The 16,614-nt window shown below is 53.2% G+C and overlaps 1 protein-coding gene across 1 annotated transcript; it reads left to right on the top strand.

The window, feature by feature from the left end:
• The first annotated feature begins 1,194 nt into the window (after positions 1-1,194).
• URAD (ureidoimidazoline (2-oxo-4-hydroxy-4-carboxy-5-) decarboxylase) lies at positions 1,195-10,414 on the top strand. Its single transcript, NM_001099703.2, is given in 2 exon segments — positions 1,195-1,399; positions 9,701-10,414. Coding segments are annotated over 2 exon segments (513 nt in total). The 5' UTR covers positions 1,195-1,224; the 3' UTR covers positions 10,039-10,414.
• Positions 10,415-16,614: the final 6,200 nt, after the last annotated feature.

Consider the following 16,614-nt stretch of genomic DNA (forward strand, 5'->3'; position numbering starts at 1 on the left):
CTAACTTGCTTTATCTTTGCAAAAATCCCATCAGGCAAATACTTGTATTATCCCCACTTTACAGACAAAGAAACTGAGGTTCAGAAAAGTTTAATAACTTGACGAATGCCAACTAGCAGGGGGCAGAGCCTGGATCCAAGCTCTCCTGGGACCAGGCCCTCCACACTGGGCTGCCTGCCTAAAACTTCACACATGATACAGCATCCAGTGTGTGTTCACATATCTATGCAACATATACGACAGGCAATACATATCAGCTCCCCTAGTGGTTCAGTGGTAGAGAACCCGCTTGCCAATGCAGGAGACATGGGTTCAATCCCTGGGTCAGGAAGATCCTGGAGAAGGAGTTGGCAACCCACTCGAGCAAGGGAAATCTCATGGAGCCTGGCAGGCTACAGTCCACGGGGTCGCAAAGAGGTGAACACAACTTAACCACCCCATCACACACACACACACACACACACACGCATATGATTGTTGTTTAGTCACTAAGTCACCTTTGACTCTTTGTGACCCCATGGACCATAGCCTGTCAGGCTCCTCTGTCCATGGGATTCTCCAGGCAAGAATACCGGAGTGGGTTGCCATTTCCATATCCAGGGGAGCTTCCCAACCCAAGGATTGAACCTGGGTCTCTTACATTGCAGGCGATCTCCTGTATCATTGTAGGTTGATTCTGTACCAACTGAGCTATCAGGGAAGCCCTGCGTGTGCATGTGTGTGTATGGGTGTGCCTATACATATTTATCTTCCTCCATATTCGAAGACATGGCCTGTAATTATGGTACTTCTGGCACCAGACTTACCCTCTTTGAAAAGCAAAGTTCCTTGACTTCTTTGCTGTCAGTCCTTCAGTCATGAAACAAATACAGTAAGCAGGCAGGCTAAAATGTTAATGGCACCAGAAGGCTAACTGGCTTGAATGCTGAGGCTGAATATGGCCTCTGCCTGCTTGGATGGTGGGAAGAGTTTGGCTGGACACGTTTCCCCCTCTGCAAGATCTCTGCTCCCTGGATTAGACCTTAAGCCCGTGTTGGTTGATTGCACAAGAACTCTGGATCTCTGCTTTTCCCAGAGGCATTTAAAACATGCCAAGCTGGTGTTGCAAAAAAACAAAACAAACCAAGCCTGTGCATTCAGCAAATATAACTCGACGAGCAGAGACGTGTCAGTCACTCACCCAGAGGGGAGCCCAGTCTTGCCACCGCCACTGGAGCACAAGCCATGGACATTGAGAAGGTCAACTCCATGGACTTTGGAGAATTTGTGGATGTGTTTGGAAATGTCATCGAGAGGTGTCCTCTGATCGCAGCCGCGGTTTGGTCCAAGCGCCCGTTCTCTGGCTTGGGAGATTTAGAGAAGCACTTTTTTGCCTTTATTGATGGTCTTCCACTGTCAGGTAAGGTTTTGGGTTGGACGCTGACAGAGGGATTTCAGATGTGCTTATCAAAAAGATAGGGGAGGCAATTCCCTGATGGTCCAGTGGTTAAGACTCAGGTTTCACTGCCAAGAGCCTGGGTTTGAACCCTGATTGGGGAGCTAAGATCCCACAAGCCATCAGTTCAGTTTACTCAGTCATGTCTGACTCTTTGAGACCCCATGGACTGCAGCATACCAGGCTTCCCTGTTCATCACCAACTCATGGAGCTTACTCAAACTCATGTTCCAAAAGCCATAGTGTGGCCAAAAAAGATTTCTTTTAAAATGGGGGGAGGGGAGGTCTTGTGGCTGTTTTTATTTTTAAACACAATTTTTAAAGGTTACTTTCCATTTAGTTATTACAAAATATTGGCTGTATTCTCCGTCTTGTATGATATATTCCAGAGCGGATCTTAGACCCAATCGTCTCCACCTCCCCTCCCCCATCCATAATGCCCCTCCTGCCCACCCCACCCCCCACTGGTAACCTCTAGTTTTCTCATCTGTGAGTCTACTTCTTCTTTGTTATCAAACTGTTTTGAGATATTTGAGCCTAGTTGTTTATCCCTGGTATACACATTTACTTATTTTTGCTGTAAGGCTTGGTGAGTTTCTTCAGACTTCTGCAAAAGAGAGTCAAGTCCTTGCAGTGTTAAGCAGACAGTAGAGTAAAAGAAGGTTCCTTGGCTCAGGTAAACTGGCTGTTAAATATTAAAGCTCTGGGGTTACCAGGAAAGAGGAGGCAACCGCCTCCTCTGGCCTCAAAGCTGCTCAGGGACCAAAGGTCAGGCTAGTGCCCGCCCCCCCACCCCACCCCAGCCCTGCGTTGGCTTTGGGAATGTCCCGTATGCTGGAGAGGAGACTGCTCCCTATCGGACTATCTGAGGAGCCTGGGGGGAAAGAGAGAATGGCTTATGTTTTACCAGAAAGGGCCGGTTTGGACTAGGCGGCTAAGGGAAGTAGAGTCCCTCAGGTCAGCAGCTCCCTGTGGGTGTGAGGTGGAGGGGGAAAGACAGAAGTCTCAAGAAATCCCTCTGGAGAAAGAGGTAGAAAATGCCAATTTCCTTTGGGTGGAGAGAGAAAAGGAGGCCCTTGGGGGTGTAGGGTGGGGAGAGGAGGGAAGTTTGGGGCCAGGCCAATCCCAGGTGAGTCAGAAGGACACACGGCCTCCCAGGGGTTCACAGGCCAAAGGTCAGCGGCTGAGGCTGCCTCCCGGGCTGTCCTCAAGGTCCCTGGAGAAGCCTGGACTGGCTGAGGGACCTCGAGGGGACAGGCTGTCTTCACAGAGGGGCTTCCACAGGGAGCTGGGCTGTAGGCGCGGTGCTCTTCTGCACAAGTCCTGGCCTGTGAGCCCAGGGCTCTGACACCCGGCCCCAGCGAGGTTTCCAGAGGTCAGAGGGAGCCTCCCAAACAAGGGGCTCCTTTATTTCATTTTAGGTACATTCAGGAAGAGGGGAGGATGGGGGATTAAACCAAGCTGACAGGAATGTGGAGGCCCTGACTTCCCTGTGGTCCATTGGTGAAGACTCCGAGCTCCCAGTGTAGGGGATGGGCTCGGGTTTGATCCCTGGTCAGGGAACTAGATCCCACACCTGCCGCAAGTAGGAATGTAGGGGCCCTGTTGACCTTCACGCACTGCCTGTCCAAAGCTGATCCTGCAGCCCCCCTACCCCCACCCCCACCCCTCAACCCCCTGCCACAGGCCAGCTGGCTGCAAACACGAGGGACCCACCGTATCTGGGCCAGTGTGAGAATCCCATCCCACCCAGTGGACAGAACACTGGAACATGATCGAAGTTTGCCAAGGGAATGAATGAAATCGTTCCTAAGGGGATGTTGAAAGATGGTGGAGCCTGGCATTACCCTTCCCCACACACTTTAACTGGGGTGACTTTCCAAGCGGTCACTGGGACAAAACCTCTGGAGGGAGTTGGAGCCACCTGGGCGTTTGCTTGCTTCTGCACTCCAGGCAGTTCTTTGAGGGACCTCTCTGCTGGTAGAGCTTGCTTTTCAGCCCTGTGCTGGTGGCCACACTTGCCTGGGGCAGCTGGGAGTGCAGCCCTCTCTAATCACTTTCCTCCTATCTAATCATCTTCATGGCATTAAGCAAGCAGAGTTAGTGGTGGAAATAATGATGACAACCCCTAAAATGCATTTTCCCCTTACTATTGCTGTCTTTTAAGCACCTTTCCCAACACTTGGCATTTACTAACTCCCTTAATCCTCATAATAATCCTATAAAATAAGGATTATCATTAGTATCCCCATTTTACAGATAAGAAAACTGAGACAAACCCTGATAATCAACCCAACAGCTTTTGAAGAATTTTCTGGAAATTCAAAGGCAAAATCTAGAAACAGTTTCTAGGGACTTCATCTATTCATTCACTGATTTATTCAATAATGTTAATGCTTGATGTACCAGATATTTGGGGTTTTATTTTTATTATTATTATTTTTATCTTTTTTTTTTTCTTGGCTACATTTCTTGACTTGCAGGATCTCAATTCCCAGATCAGGGATTGAACCCCGGGCAGCAGCAGTGAAAATCCCATCAGGGAATCCCACCGGGGAATTGCTGGGTTTTATTTTTTTAAGTTGTTTTTTTTTTTTTTAATGTGGACCATTTTAAAAGTCTTTATTGAATTTGTTACTATATTGCCTCTGTTGTTTGTGTTCTGGCTTTTTGGCCAAGAGGCATACGGGATCCTAGCTCCCCAACCAGGGATCAAACCCACACCCCATGCATTGGAAGGTGAAGTCCCCACCATTGACTGCCAGGGAAGTCCCCTCCCCTACTAATTTATTTTAAATTAGTTTTTAAAATAATCAAGTAAAAGTCTAGCTTTTCTTCTTGGATGTTTGCTCACAACCCCATAGACTATAGCCCCCCAAGCTCCTCTGTCCGTGAAATTCCCCAGGCAAGAATACTAGAGTGGGTTGCCATTCCCTGCTCCAGGGGATCTTCCTGACCCAGAGACTGAACCCATTTCTTCCTGCATTGCAGGCAGATTCTTTCCACTGAGCCATTGGGGACGACTTACTCCTTAGATAGTAAACAACAAATTGGGTGTAACAGAGTCTTTGAATCCTAAAACTAAAAGGGACCTTATAGAGATGTTCAGGTTATGATGATCTATCTGGTCAAAGATTTGTTTTAGATGGTCTAAGAAAACATTCTACCATTTAAAGAAAACGGAAAATTCTGTTTCAAGAGTAAGCCAAGATTGCCTATTCATTTCGGAGACACTATGGTGATTACTGACCAGTAGGTGGCAGTATAGGACTAATATTTAGCTCCAAAACTAATTGGCAAAATACCTTTTCAAGCCAATCAGTTCCTGATTCCCAAGCCAGAGGAATGACAACAATAAAGGGAAGAAGGTTCACATGCGCGCGCACACACACACCCACACCCACACCCCCCCACACACACACACACGGCCAATAATGAACAAATTCAATAGTGATTTGTATTAAACATCAAAGAGCAATAAAAATGTCATAACAGTTAATCATGCATCTTTCTGTGGTATTTCAGAATAGCAATAATGCCATGATTCATTACTTAATATTTATTTCAGAAGATAGTTGTTGAAAGCATCAAAGACTTGGATACCGATAACTTCCTTCAATGCAGGCTATAAGGTATTTATATGAGGCTATTAAGATGTGTTCATTCAGTCAAATATACAGCACTTTCTCCCCAGAGTGTCAGTCAATAAACACTTGCTAAGTGCCTACTCTTCCCTGGGGAATTGTCCCCGGCCCTGGAGATAGAGCCATGAACAAGACAAGTCCCTGCCTTCAATGAGCTGACATTTCAGTGAAGAGATGCAGGATTAACATACATAAAAAGGATCATTTCAATTCTAGAAACTAGGAGAACATTTGTATTAGGATAGAACATATGTAATAAAAGAGGTCTTTCTTAAGAAGTGACAAGAAAGACCAAGGCAGTTGGAGAATGGTGGAGAGTGGAGAGATGTGAGGAAAGGGGTCAGGTGGAGGGCCTGCTGCTGCTAAGTCGCTTCAGTCGTGTCCGACTCTGTGCGACTCCAGAGACGGCAACCCACCAGGCTCCCCCGTCCCTGGGATTCTCCAGGCAAGAACACTGGAGTGGGTTGTCATTTCCTTCTCCAATGCATGAGAGTGAAAAATGTAAGTGAAGTCGCTCAGTCGTGTCCGACTCTTAGCGACCCCATGGACTGCAGCCTACCAGGCTCTTCCGTCCATAGGAGGGCCTGCAGTAGCAGTAAAATCGAGAGGTGATGGTCAGGTGGACTAGGGTTGCAGCAGGAGAGATGAAGAGATGTGGCTGGATTTTCAGGAAGAATTTTAGAGTTAGAACCAATAGGTGTTTTTGATAGATTTGTGGCAGGAAGGCAGGTCAGAAACAAAGAGAAATGAAGGATTGTTGTGTTGTTTAAGTTGTGTCTGACTCTGTGACCAGACGGACTGTAGCCCGCCGGGCTCCTCTGTCCATGGGATTCTCCAGCCAAGAAGACTGGAGAGGTTGCTATTTCCTTCTCCAGGGGATCTTTCCAACCCAGGGATCAAACTTGCATCTCCTGTGGCTCCAGCATTGGCAGGCAGATTCTTTACCACCGAGTCACCTGGGAAGCCCGAAATGAAGGATAACACCTGTATTTTTTATATGAGCAACTGAGTGGGTGGTGGTCTGTTTTCTGCAACGAGGAAGAGTTCAGCACTGAGAAGACAGGATGGAGAATGGGAGCTTGGCAAGGCTGAGATGCCAAATAACCATCCAGGGGACAATATTGAGTGTTCAGGTGGCTCATAACAAAGGAACTCAGGGGAAAGCCGAGGACTAGACTAGACCCAGATGTCATGAAATAATCCATGGCATTTGAAGCTAGGGGGCTAGATGAGAACACTTAGGGCATCCATGTGAATCAGAAGGGAGAAGGTGTGAGGACTGAGTCGGGGAGCACTTGTGTCGCTGATCTGGACCAGTGATGAGAATAAGTGATGATGGGAATCTTCCAAGGAGAGAGGGCCAACCACATGACATGCTGCCAAGAGGCTGAGAGAGAAGAGGCCAGAGCACTGGCTATTGGCTTGAGCAAGCTGTCTGTCGCCTGTGACCCGAGGAGTGCAGCCTGGCAGGCCGGTGGGGCTGGAAGTGTGATGGGGTGAGACTGGGAGGTGGGGAGAGGAAGTGGGAATGCCGAGGAGACAATCCCCTGGAACAGCTGTGCTGTGAGGAGGAGCAGAGAGGCAGGGAGGAACTAGAGGACCACAGGCAATCAAGAGAGGGCGCTCCTTTTGTTTAGGGGTTGAGTGCTTCTAGGGCCGGTTTGTGTGTTGATGAAGTGGCAGTGATGGTGGGCAGGCCTGGGGGGGGGGGGGGGGAGGGGGGTGGGGTGGGGGGGTGGATTGATGGTTGAAATTGTAGCCTTTTACATGGAAGGAGGCGCTGGCTCCCAGAACACAAGTGGAGAGAGAGGTTGGCCCAGGCCATGCACCGGACAGGAGGGAGGGTACACCAGCTGGGACAGTGTGGGGACACTGGAGGACGTTGATGGGCTTCCAGGCCGACCCCCTGCTCTTCAGCGGCCACCACTGTCTGCTAATAAAATGAGGACTGTCGGCTCCGTGCCAGGAACTCTTCAAGGGGCAGAGATTCTTGGTCTGTGGTCGCAGCAAACAGTGTCTGTCCACACCTGCATCTCCAGACCGTGCCATGCCAATGGCAGAGGCGGTGCTGTCTCAGATTTTAGGAGCGACTGAAGGACAGACAGTACTGAAAGGCCTGAAGTGAGACACCCAGCCAGGTTTGGACAGTCCAGGCAGGGGGACTGCAGGGCTGAGGTGGGGAGGTGGGGAGTACCCAGGCGTGGTCTCCAGCCTCCTACTGGGGCTTAAGGCCACTGGGGATGCAGCACTGGAAGGGGCAGAGAGCTGTCCGGCAGGAAGGATTAGAAGGGGCGTATCAGTGGTTTGGGGCAATAAAGATGGAGTCCTTGGGTCAACGGGCTCAGGTTCTATTTCTCCAGAGCTACCATTCCCTACCTGCCTCCCCTGCCTCCCTGCACCATCTTCCTTTACCTACATTTGACTGCTCTGTGTGTGTGTGTGTGTAAATCCTCTTTTCTGATCTCTTTTCTTCTCTTTGCTCTGCGCTTCTCTCATCCCCCTTGTCTCCTGCCACCAGCGGAAAACACGCTCAGTCCTGGGCAAACATTAACCCCAGGTGATGTTTTCAAGAGAGGGAAGAGCCCAACGGAGTGAGAGGCCAGGTGTCAGGGCCAGAAAGAAGAAGCAGGTCTGGGATGCGGGCGGCCACCCACAGGACCAGGGTTCTGCTTGGGGCCACCGGGGGACAAACCCAACCCCCGGCCAGGTCCTCCTAGCAAAAACCTCCTTCCCTGCACTGGAGCCAGGCCTCTGCAGAGTAAGAAATGGGGGGAGGGTGGGGTGGGGAGACGCTGAGTTCAGTGAGAAGGCGGGGTCCCAGCCCCCTTACCTCCTCACCCCTTTGAAAATCTGAATAAACAAGGATGGGGTGCAGGGCAGGCGGTCAGGGCCAGTGAGCCTCCCAGACCCCCGCCGCCCATGCCCATTTGGGGGGGTCCAGACTAGGTGGGTATGGAGCGGATTCAGGGGGCACCCAGCCTCAGACTTGGGCAGCCTCCACAGCACAGCCGCCTTCCAGCCCAGGGCTGGGGGCACCCAGGTAGGGACTTTATCACCTACGTTTTTCGCATCACCCAGCTGTGCTGGACACGGGGACCAAGCCCCCCAGTTTTGCAAGGCCCAGGAGAGGTATTCTAAAATGGGGGGTATTGCCAAAATGGGATTACTGGTGACCTGAGTTTCATTTTAAACTACCTTTAATCTTGAAGGGGCAGTCAGTGCTCCAAAACCAGTGGTTTGGAGTCCAGGAGCCCCACGCAAGCAGCTTCCTGGCTCAGTGACCTTGGGCAGGTCAGCTACTCCTTTCTGAGCCTCTGATGAAGCCTCTCTTCAGTGCAGAAGTTCCCCCCACCCCAGTTCTCCCACTTCTCAGGACACAGGTCCACAAGCCAACAATCCCAGTCATCCTTTAATTGGGCAGAAACTATAAGATTTAAGCAGGGAGAGTTTATACCCTAATTAAAGGAAGAGTCAATCAGTGATCCCCTCCTTTCCAGAGGAGCCCCGCACCTGTCCTCAGCCCCAGGGACAGAAGCTTCCAGCCGCAGGGCAGCCCAGTTACACTGAGTTTACTAGGGCAGGTAATATGGCTATTTATTGAAAAACTGCTAGCATCAGGTGCTGTGTGGGTAAGTGAATTGTCTCCAATCCTTGCCACTCCTCAGCAAGCTAGGTGTCATCAGCCCCATTGTTCGCATCGGGTTCCCTGTTTAGCATATCTGAAGTCTTGCCCAGCCCCACGGATTCTAAATCTCCCTTTAGAGAACTAAGTAAAATGATTGGCTAGGGCTCAGGAAAACCCCCCTGGATTAGGACTTGAAATCGCAGGACTCACACCACGGGTGGCCAATTTCAGGCCAGTGTTCGGAGATGAGGAGAAGCTGCCTTCCCAGGAAAGGTTGTTCTCCAAGAATTGTTTTGAGATCTACCGTGGGAGAAGGGAAACGAGCCTCAGTCACGGTGGGTGGTGAGTGGTGCTGTTTTCCTAAAAGGAGGAAGCCACTTTCGTTCAAAGGGCCGTAGGATTCGGCTGGAAATGGGTTTCTTAGCAGTTAATCATCTGCAAAGCTCTTTGCACGCCTGATTTCCAGAAGCTCAGAGCTCACACTTAGGGTCACAAAACCCTGGGCATTTATTTGCCAAGCTCCAAGGATGTTATCCCTGTGGATCCTCCCCGCCAGTCTCCTTTCCAGAGCAAAACCCATTCCGTGGCTTTTGCAGGAAGTCTTCAGGCCCTTGTGTCCGGCCCTCTCCGACATCAAAGCCCCCCTGAGAGCAAAGGACTTTGAAAAGATACGAAACGCTCGGGTTCCCTTATCGCGTCCCCGCTCCCTCCCGAGCAAGTCGTAAATTCCGAGCCTCCGCGGCCGCTCCCCGCCGCTCTGCTGGCCCCAAGGTCTCAAAGGACAGACTTGTCACTTCCCGCCCCGCCCCCGGGGCCCCGGCCGAGGCCGAGTGAAGCGGGGTTGGAGGGGCGCAGGGTTCAGGACGAGCTGGAGGGGGCGGGTGCACTGGGCGCCCCGAGGTGCCCCTCATCACGTTCCGGGACCCTGCTTTTCTCCGAAGCCCTTCGGGGCGCGATAACACCCTCCCACCGCCGTATGTCTGTGCTTCTCCGCAGGCCAGGAAGGCGTCCTGCGCTGCCACCCGGAGCTGGCGGGCCGCCAGCTGCCGTGGGGTCGGCTCACCGCCGAGTCGCAGCGGGAGCAGAGCGCCGCGGGCCTGCAGAACCTGGGCGCGGCCGAGCGGCTCCGGTTCACCGAGCTCACCGCGCAGTACCGCACGCGCTTCGGCTTCCCCTTCGTGCTCGCCGTGCGCCTCAGCGACCCAGCGGCGGCGCCCCGCGAGCTGGCGCGCCGGCTGCGCTGCCCGCCGGCGCAGGAGCTGCGCACCGCCTTGGGCGAGGTGAAGAAGATCTGCCACCTGCGTCTCGCCGACCTGCTCGGGGAGCAGCCGTAGCGGCCGCGCCAGCAGAGGACCCCAGGACGCACGTCGGGACGCACCAGGGCCGTGGGCGCGCGCGATGCGCTTGGAACGAAGTCCACCCCCGCGCACGGAGGCTGGGGCGAATCGAGACAGTCGCACGAATAACGAGCCCTTCTGTCCCCCTCCCCACACGCGCACCCTTTGCCAAAATATCTGTTGATAGTTTCGGGCTTTGCCACCGATGTATCCAGCTCACTGCTCCAATTCTTCACTCCCGTTGCGGCCCGTTGACACCACCTGCCTATGCGGATTCCAAAGCGCTTATCCAGCTCGTTTTGGCCCCGCACCCTCTCCTGCTATACCCCCAGCCGCAAAACAAAACGGACAAAAAAGGAATCTTATTCTCCAGTGGTTTGTCTGTTTTTTGTTTTTCTTCTTCTTCTTCTTCTCCCACCTTAGTTGCTGCGCCGACACTTCCATGAGAGTGGAAGGAGTCTCTCTGAAACTTGGACAAACACCGCGGAGCTTGAGCTGGGACTGACAAAGCGGCCTGCGGGGATGGAGGGCGGGAGAGCGCCCCACGGGGGCCGGCGTTGCGGAGGCACCCGGTGGGGGCCGGCAGAAAAGGCTAGGAGTGGGGCTTCTCCAAGCTGGATGGCCGTGAAGGTCCGGGGCCTTATAGAACTGATAAAGCGGGGAACGGAGGAAAATCGGTTCTGGCCAGAAGAGGCCGGACCCGGGGTTCCAGAGCCCCAGAGAACTGGTGTCTAGTGTGTCTGCTCACACAGCAGGAGCCCACCACCTTTCTCTCTCTCCCAGTCACACCCACCAGAAGGTCCAACAAACCCCAACAAGCGCTCCTTAGGCTTCTGTTGGCAGAGGAGAAACAAGCCATGCCATTCTCCTCACCGCAGAGGGAGGAAGACATGAAGGCAGAACTGGCCCTTCTGAAGACACGAACCTCCATTAGTGACCAGCCGGGGTCTGCAGGGCAACAGGAGCAATAAAATCTTTCCATAAAAAGCAGGACAGCAGCACCTTTGGTTGGGGGCTAAATTCCACGGAGAGAAGCCACCATGGTAGCACGGGAATTTTAATCCAGGAACCCTGCTCCCCTTTGCCAACTTACAGGTGTTGCCTGCTAGTGGTGAGGGTGAAGGCCGGAGGCTGGGGACAGCAGTAGGTGGGGAAGCCAGGAGGTGAGCTGAGGCCCCACCGTCGCTGTTGACCAGCATCTCCCCTGCCATGGGCTGGCAGCAGGGCCAGGGGAGTCCCCAGAGCCTTCTCTGGATGGGGGAACACCAGGTGTCTATTACAAAGGACCTGGGTGCAAAGGTGGGGCCCCTGGGCCTGGGGATAGACGCCTGCCTCCCTCTTGCGGGGGTAACCTGGGGGCTTTCCTGACACAAGCAAGAAACCTGCTGTTTGACAAAGAAGATTTTCTGGCCCTGGATACAAGGACCAAGGGCTGGGCCTGAGACTGAGAATAATAAACTATATTGAAGGGACCCTGCCCAACCCTAGGGTGAGCCCACCTCTTAGAGGGACCCCCATATAAATATGCTCAGGCTAGGACAAGCAGGAATCCCCAGGGCCGGATCCAAAGCCCTATTTTTAGAGGTGAGGAGCTGCATTTTGCTGGGCTCAGGCACCATCTGGTGTCTACTATTACACTGTTAACATTTTGAGGGCTTACAGCTTGTTTGCAAAATTGTTTGTTTCTTCAGGAGGGCATACGGGGTGGGGGAACGTGCTGAACCCGCCCCTTCAAAGGAGCTGGGGGAGAAAGGGGAGAGTCTCTACCTAAGCCCCAAGCGCTGGCAGAGGACGGGTTGCGGGGGCACGGGGAAGACCCTGGACACCCCACATCCACCTCCGTCCTCCTGCGGGCGGCTCTCCAGAGGCTGCCAAGGTCTGGCAGGGCAGTTTTCTTCTGCCACATCTTGGCTCAGATAGTGGTGTCCTGGGCTTGGGCATGCTTTCTGGTTTCTGTGTTCCCAGTGCGCAGGATGCGGGAAACGAACCAAACGGACAGCGGAGGCATGCGGGCTCGGACTCGGGCCTCAGCAAAGCCACCAGCCAGGACCGCTGGGTGGCCGGGAGATGTCGGGGAAGAGGGTGCAGAAGTGGTGGTGCAGTTTCCGGGGTGAATAGTTAATACCCGTACTTAACTAATTCATTAAAAAAAAAAAAAAAAAGCACGACGGCAACTCTAAGAAAAGTCGGAGAGCAAAGAGCTGATTTCAGTTTCAGTAACTCTTCAACCCCTCCACACACACTGCCTTCCGAGATGGTGCTGCTTCACCCACTGTCACTCCCCCTTGAAATGTTCAAGACCAACCGGCAAGCGTTGCCGCAAGCCCCAGGAGAATGCTCCCGCTGGGAACTGCCGAGTCCAGGTCCCACTCACCTATGTGATGGGAAACTGAATGGGTGGCCTTTTCCCGCCACCCATACAAGTACGACCCTCTGGGGCCGTGTGTCCAAAAAGGTGCAGGGACACTGCTGGGGAAGTAGAGGACGGTGAGAAAGACAAGCTGATTTCTTTGCATTCCCTTTACTCATTTTGAATTTGACACATTTCCAGGGGTCAGCCACAGGATGTGGGTTCCCTTTCAAAAAATAAAGATGAGCTCTTTTACAGAAAGTAATTTACTGTGGGATAGATGGATACTTTTGTTGGCAACTGAAGAAACATCTGGATGGAGTTCAATTCAATAAACTTATACACTGCAATTAGCAGGTGCCCCTGAAAGGGAGAAATATAATAAATAGGACTTGGAAAGCAGAATTGTCACAACAGCTCAACCTGATTGTTTTCAAACTATTTGGTGCGTGGGGTGGGGATGGGGAGTTTGGCTTCCCCCCTCCCGCATGACGCCAGTCAGTTTGGGGTTGGGGAGGCGGTTTCCAGGGTGGCACCCAAAGCCTTAGTAATTATTAACATTTGCACAGAGTGCTCCTGTTTACAAAGAATGCACCTGTATATAGCTCATTTAATGTTAGTGACCGGAACAGCTAGCTGTGTGACCTTGGGAATGTCACCCAACCTCTCTGGGCCTCAGAGTGCTCCTTTGTAAAATGCAAAGGCTACAGACATGAACTCCTTTGTCCCACCCCCACCCCCACAACCCCGCACCAAAGTTCCCTGGTGGTTCAGACGGTAAAGCGTCTGCCTACAATGCGGGAGACCCAGGTTCAATCCCTAGGTTGGGAAGATCTCCTGGAGAAGGAAATGGCAGCCCACTCCAGTATTCTTGCCTGAAAAATCCCATGGACAGAGGAGCCTAGTAGGCTACAGTCCATGGGGTCGCAAAGAGTCGGACACAACTGAGCGACTTCACTTTCGACTTTCCTCTTGAGAGAGTAGCTTCCAATGGGCCCGGTAACCCAAGGAGAGCTGCACCCTTACCTGAGCCCCTTCTCTCTGCCACATACAGCCTGCTGTGTAGGGCTTCCCAGGAACATATTTTCATATGACAAACAAAGGTCATCACTTTAGGCATGAGACATCGGTAAGGGAACAAGCGGTAACTCCGCGCCAAAGCCATGTGATAGCATTTAGGTGTTGCTGGCCCGGGGGCTGGGTATTCTCCATAGTGAGCGCTCCCTCTCAGGCTTTCAATTCTTGCTCTGTGCTCACGCATCACACAGAATTAGACCAAGTCGTACAACATCCACAGACTGATTCTAGCAGGGTGGGTTGGGAGGGTGGGGGGAAGAAAATGGGCAACCACCATTTATTCCCATAATTTGCAGCTAGTGGGCAAAACCAGATTTCTGCACCCAAATATCAGCCCTTCGTCTGAGGCTTTTTATTTTCCTAGCTCTCCTTGAGCGGAGGGGGGAAAAATTATTTCTTGCCCTGGATGAGAAAGCTCACTGTTTTATCCACTCTCCTGCACTCTGAGTGTTAAACATCTAGCCCACCGATGACCTCCCACAATTTCAGAAACTCTCCCGCAGGTAGGCAGGACCAGAGACTCAGTTTGCTTGGGGGGAACATTCTTGACTCCCTTGGGTGGGGACGAGTCTGTGAATGAAGCCGGGCAGCTGTGGGCAGCTGCAGCCCCTCCCTGCTGTTCAGGATGAACACGTTGTGCTCCTTTGTGGCCTGATGGAACTGAGCAGGCGGCGGACTCTGGGGAGACCCTACAGAGAGGACACTGTGACTGATCTCCCTCCCAGAGATGTTAGCAGAGCTGCAGGGCAGGATTTCTTGGGGGGTCAAACCACCCCTTATAGAGGCTTCCTTTATGTGAGGGGATTGCTGACTTCGTGCCGTTATTGGCCCCAAAACTCTCCAACTCCAAACTACACAGCGACCGAGTAGTTTTTCCCACAGCAGTGTAGACTGCCAAGCTGAATGGTTTTATCAGACAACACTCTTCCTTGTTGCTCTTCCTTATTTCTCCTGGGAATTCAGGTCAGTGCAGGTTGAAAGCTTCCTGTGCAGGGCAAGAGAGGGAGTTTGCAAGGGCAGCGCTCTTTGGATCATTTCCTTGATCTGAAAGGGTTTCAGAAAGTAGGTTCGCTTGCTAAGGTGGAACAGACAGCCTGCCCTACCTAGGTGTCAAGGGTCACAGGTGCCCCAGTTCCAGGAGCCACAAATACGGGGAAAAGCAGAGTTCCCCCCCAGGCTGGAGCAAACACTGGGGACCTTTGAGCAGAGAGGCAGCCCTGTCAATGATCTGTGGATTCAAGGAGTGTCTCATCTCCCTGGAAGAATGGCCCGCCCCTTCCGGTGCCTCCTGCTCCCCACCCGGCTCAGTGCCCCTGCCCTTGCCAGCAGCCAGGATTCTGGAAGCCCGGACCCTCTCGGAGGAATGTGGAGTGGCCCCGACGCTGTCAGTAACAAAGAGACGTCCCTTTGATAACCTAAGTGGAGCCTGCCCCGGAGTCTTCTGGACCCTTTTATTTACCTGGTTTCTTTCTTCCCACCCTGTCCTGCCCTAAGCAGCCTACTCAAGCTCCATGGGGTCACAGCCTCAGGCCCAGCCCCACCCCAGCCCCAAACTTCCCTATGACTTGGAGACCCAGGTACTGGTAGGCTGGGCCAGAGCCTTGAAGAGTGAAGGCTGGGGACAACCATTGAGGGTGATTCTCAGCTCAAGCCAAGAGGCTCTAAGAAATGCACCAGGCACCTTGGTCTCTGCTGGAGGCCTGTCCCACGTGGCACCTGCACTCCCCCAGGGCCACACACCTGCACCCAGAGGCCCGGAGGAGCTGCCTCCCCTCCCCCACCCAGAGCAGGTTTCCAGGGGTCAGGAACCCGACAAAGGGCTCTCAGAGGCTAAGCCATGGTGATGAAAAGACACCAGGCTCTCTTCCCATCAGCCACCTTGCACCCCTCCCTGATTGCTCCCAACAGCCTGCCCCTGCAGGAACCCAGATGGGCCCCCTCTTGGCTGAGGGAGCAACCCAGACATGAGGGGATATTTCTACTCCAAGGAGCTTGTCCAAGGACATCATTATTGCCTCCTTTCTCCTCACCCCCAGCCCAGGGCCCAGAACCATGGAGGGACCATGCTACTGCCATGAGGGCCCATTTCTTCATGAAGGACACCAGCCAGTGTCCTCTCTCCAGGCGTCACACCCCACACGCCAAGTGAGCATGGGCCTCTCTGAGATCTGGTGTGACCCCTGGGGCCAGATCAACCCAGGCCGCTCCCAAAGCATTTGGGCAGGCAGGCCAGGGCCCTTTCTCCAGGGCAGAGCGGAGACACAGCTGGAAAACCGGGACAATTAGCCAGCGGCCGGCGGCCATAAAAACGCAGGAAGCGGCCACCGCAGGGTGGAGGGGGCTGGCTGTCCCCAATAAAGCGATTGTCCCAAAGAATGCCCACATTCCGAAGACTTGGGCGCAAGCCTGGGCCTCAGCTTCCAGAGCTGGAGGCTTGGGAGGGGGCTGCGGGGGTGGCGGGGCGGGGGTGGGGGGAGGTGGAGGCGGAAAGAAGGATTGTGTCTCCCAGGAAGAGGAGGAAGATGTTTGCTAGATCAAACGTCTGCAATGCTCCCACCACTTAACCTCCCACATCCCGGCCTCATCCAGGTCCACAGACTTCCCACCCCCCCAACCCCGTGATCCCCCTCCCAACTCAGTGACTTGGATTCTGTAACAGGCTTTGTAATTTGTTTCCTATTTTATTTCTCAAGAGGTCCCATGACACTCAGTTATCCGGGCCAGGCCCGGGGAGATCCACAAGGATGATCTGCCACAGCCTTCACCAGTTGATTGCCCAGTTTGTTACCACCCGCCCTCCTCCATTGTAACCTCTTTCCTTAGGAAACACAGAGGACAGGAGGGACCAGCAAGGAGGAGATCCGAAGCCTGATCCTGCTGGGGCCTGGCCTCTCGGAACTCTGCGGCCAGCCGGCTGTCCTCTGTAAAGTGGAGAAGATGACAAGACCCGCTCTATTCCCGATCTGGGGAGATGTGAAGATCTAGGAGATAAAGGACACTGGATGGAGCTCCAGAGATCACACGAGGAAGTGACAAACACCAGAGACTGCTCGGCGGCGAGAAACGACAAGGGTGGATCTGCAGGAGAGCCACTGCGCCCCGCTGGTTCCCGGAGCGCTCAAAGCCACCCAGTCCGCCTGCGCAGC

The sequence above is a fragment of the Bos taurus genome, chromosome 12, assembly GCF_002263795.3.
Source record: "Bos taurus isolate L1 Dominette 01449 registration number 42190680 breed Hereford chromosome 12, ARS-UCD2.0, whole genome shotgun sequence".
NCBI lineage: Eukaryota > Metazoa > Chordata > Mammalia > Artiodactyla > Bovidae > Bos > Bos taurus.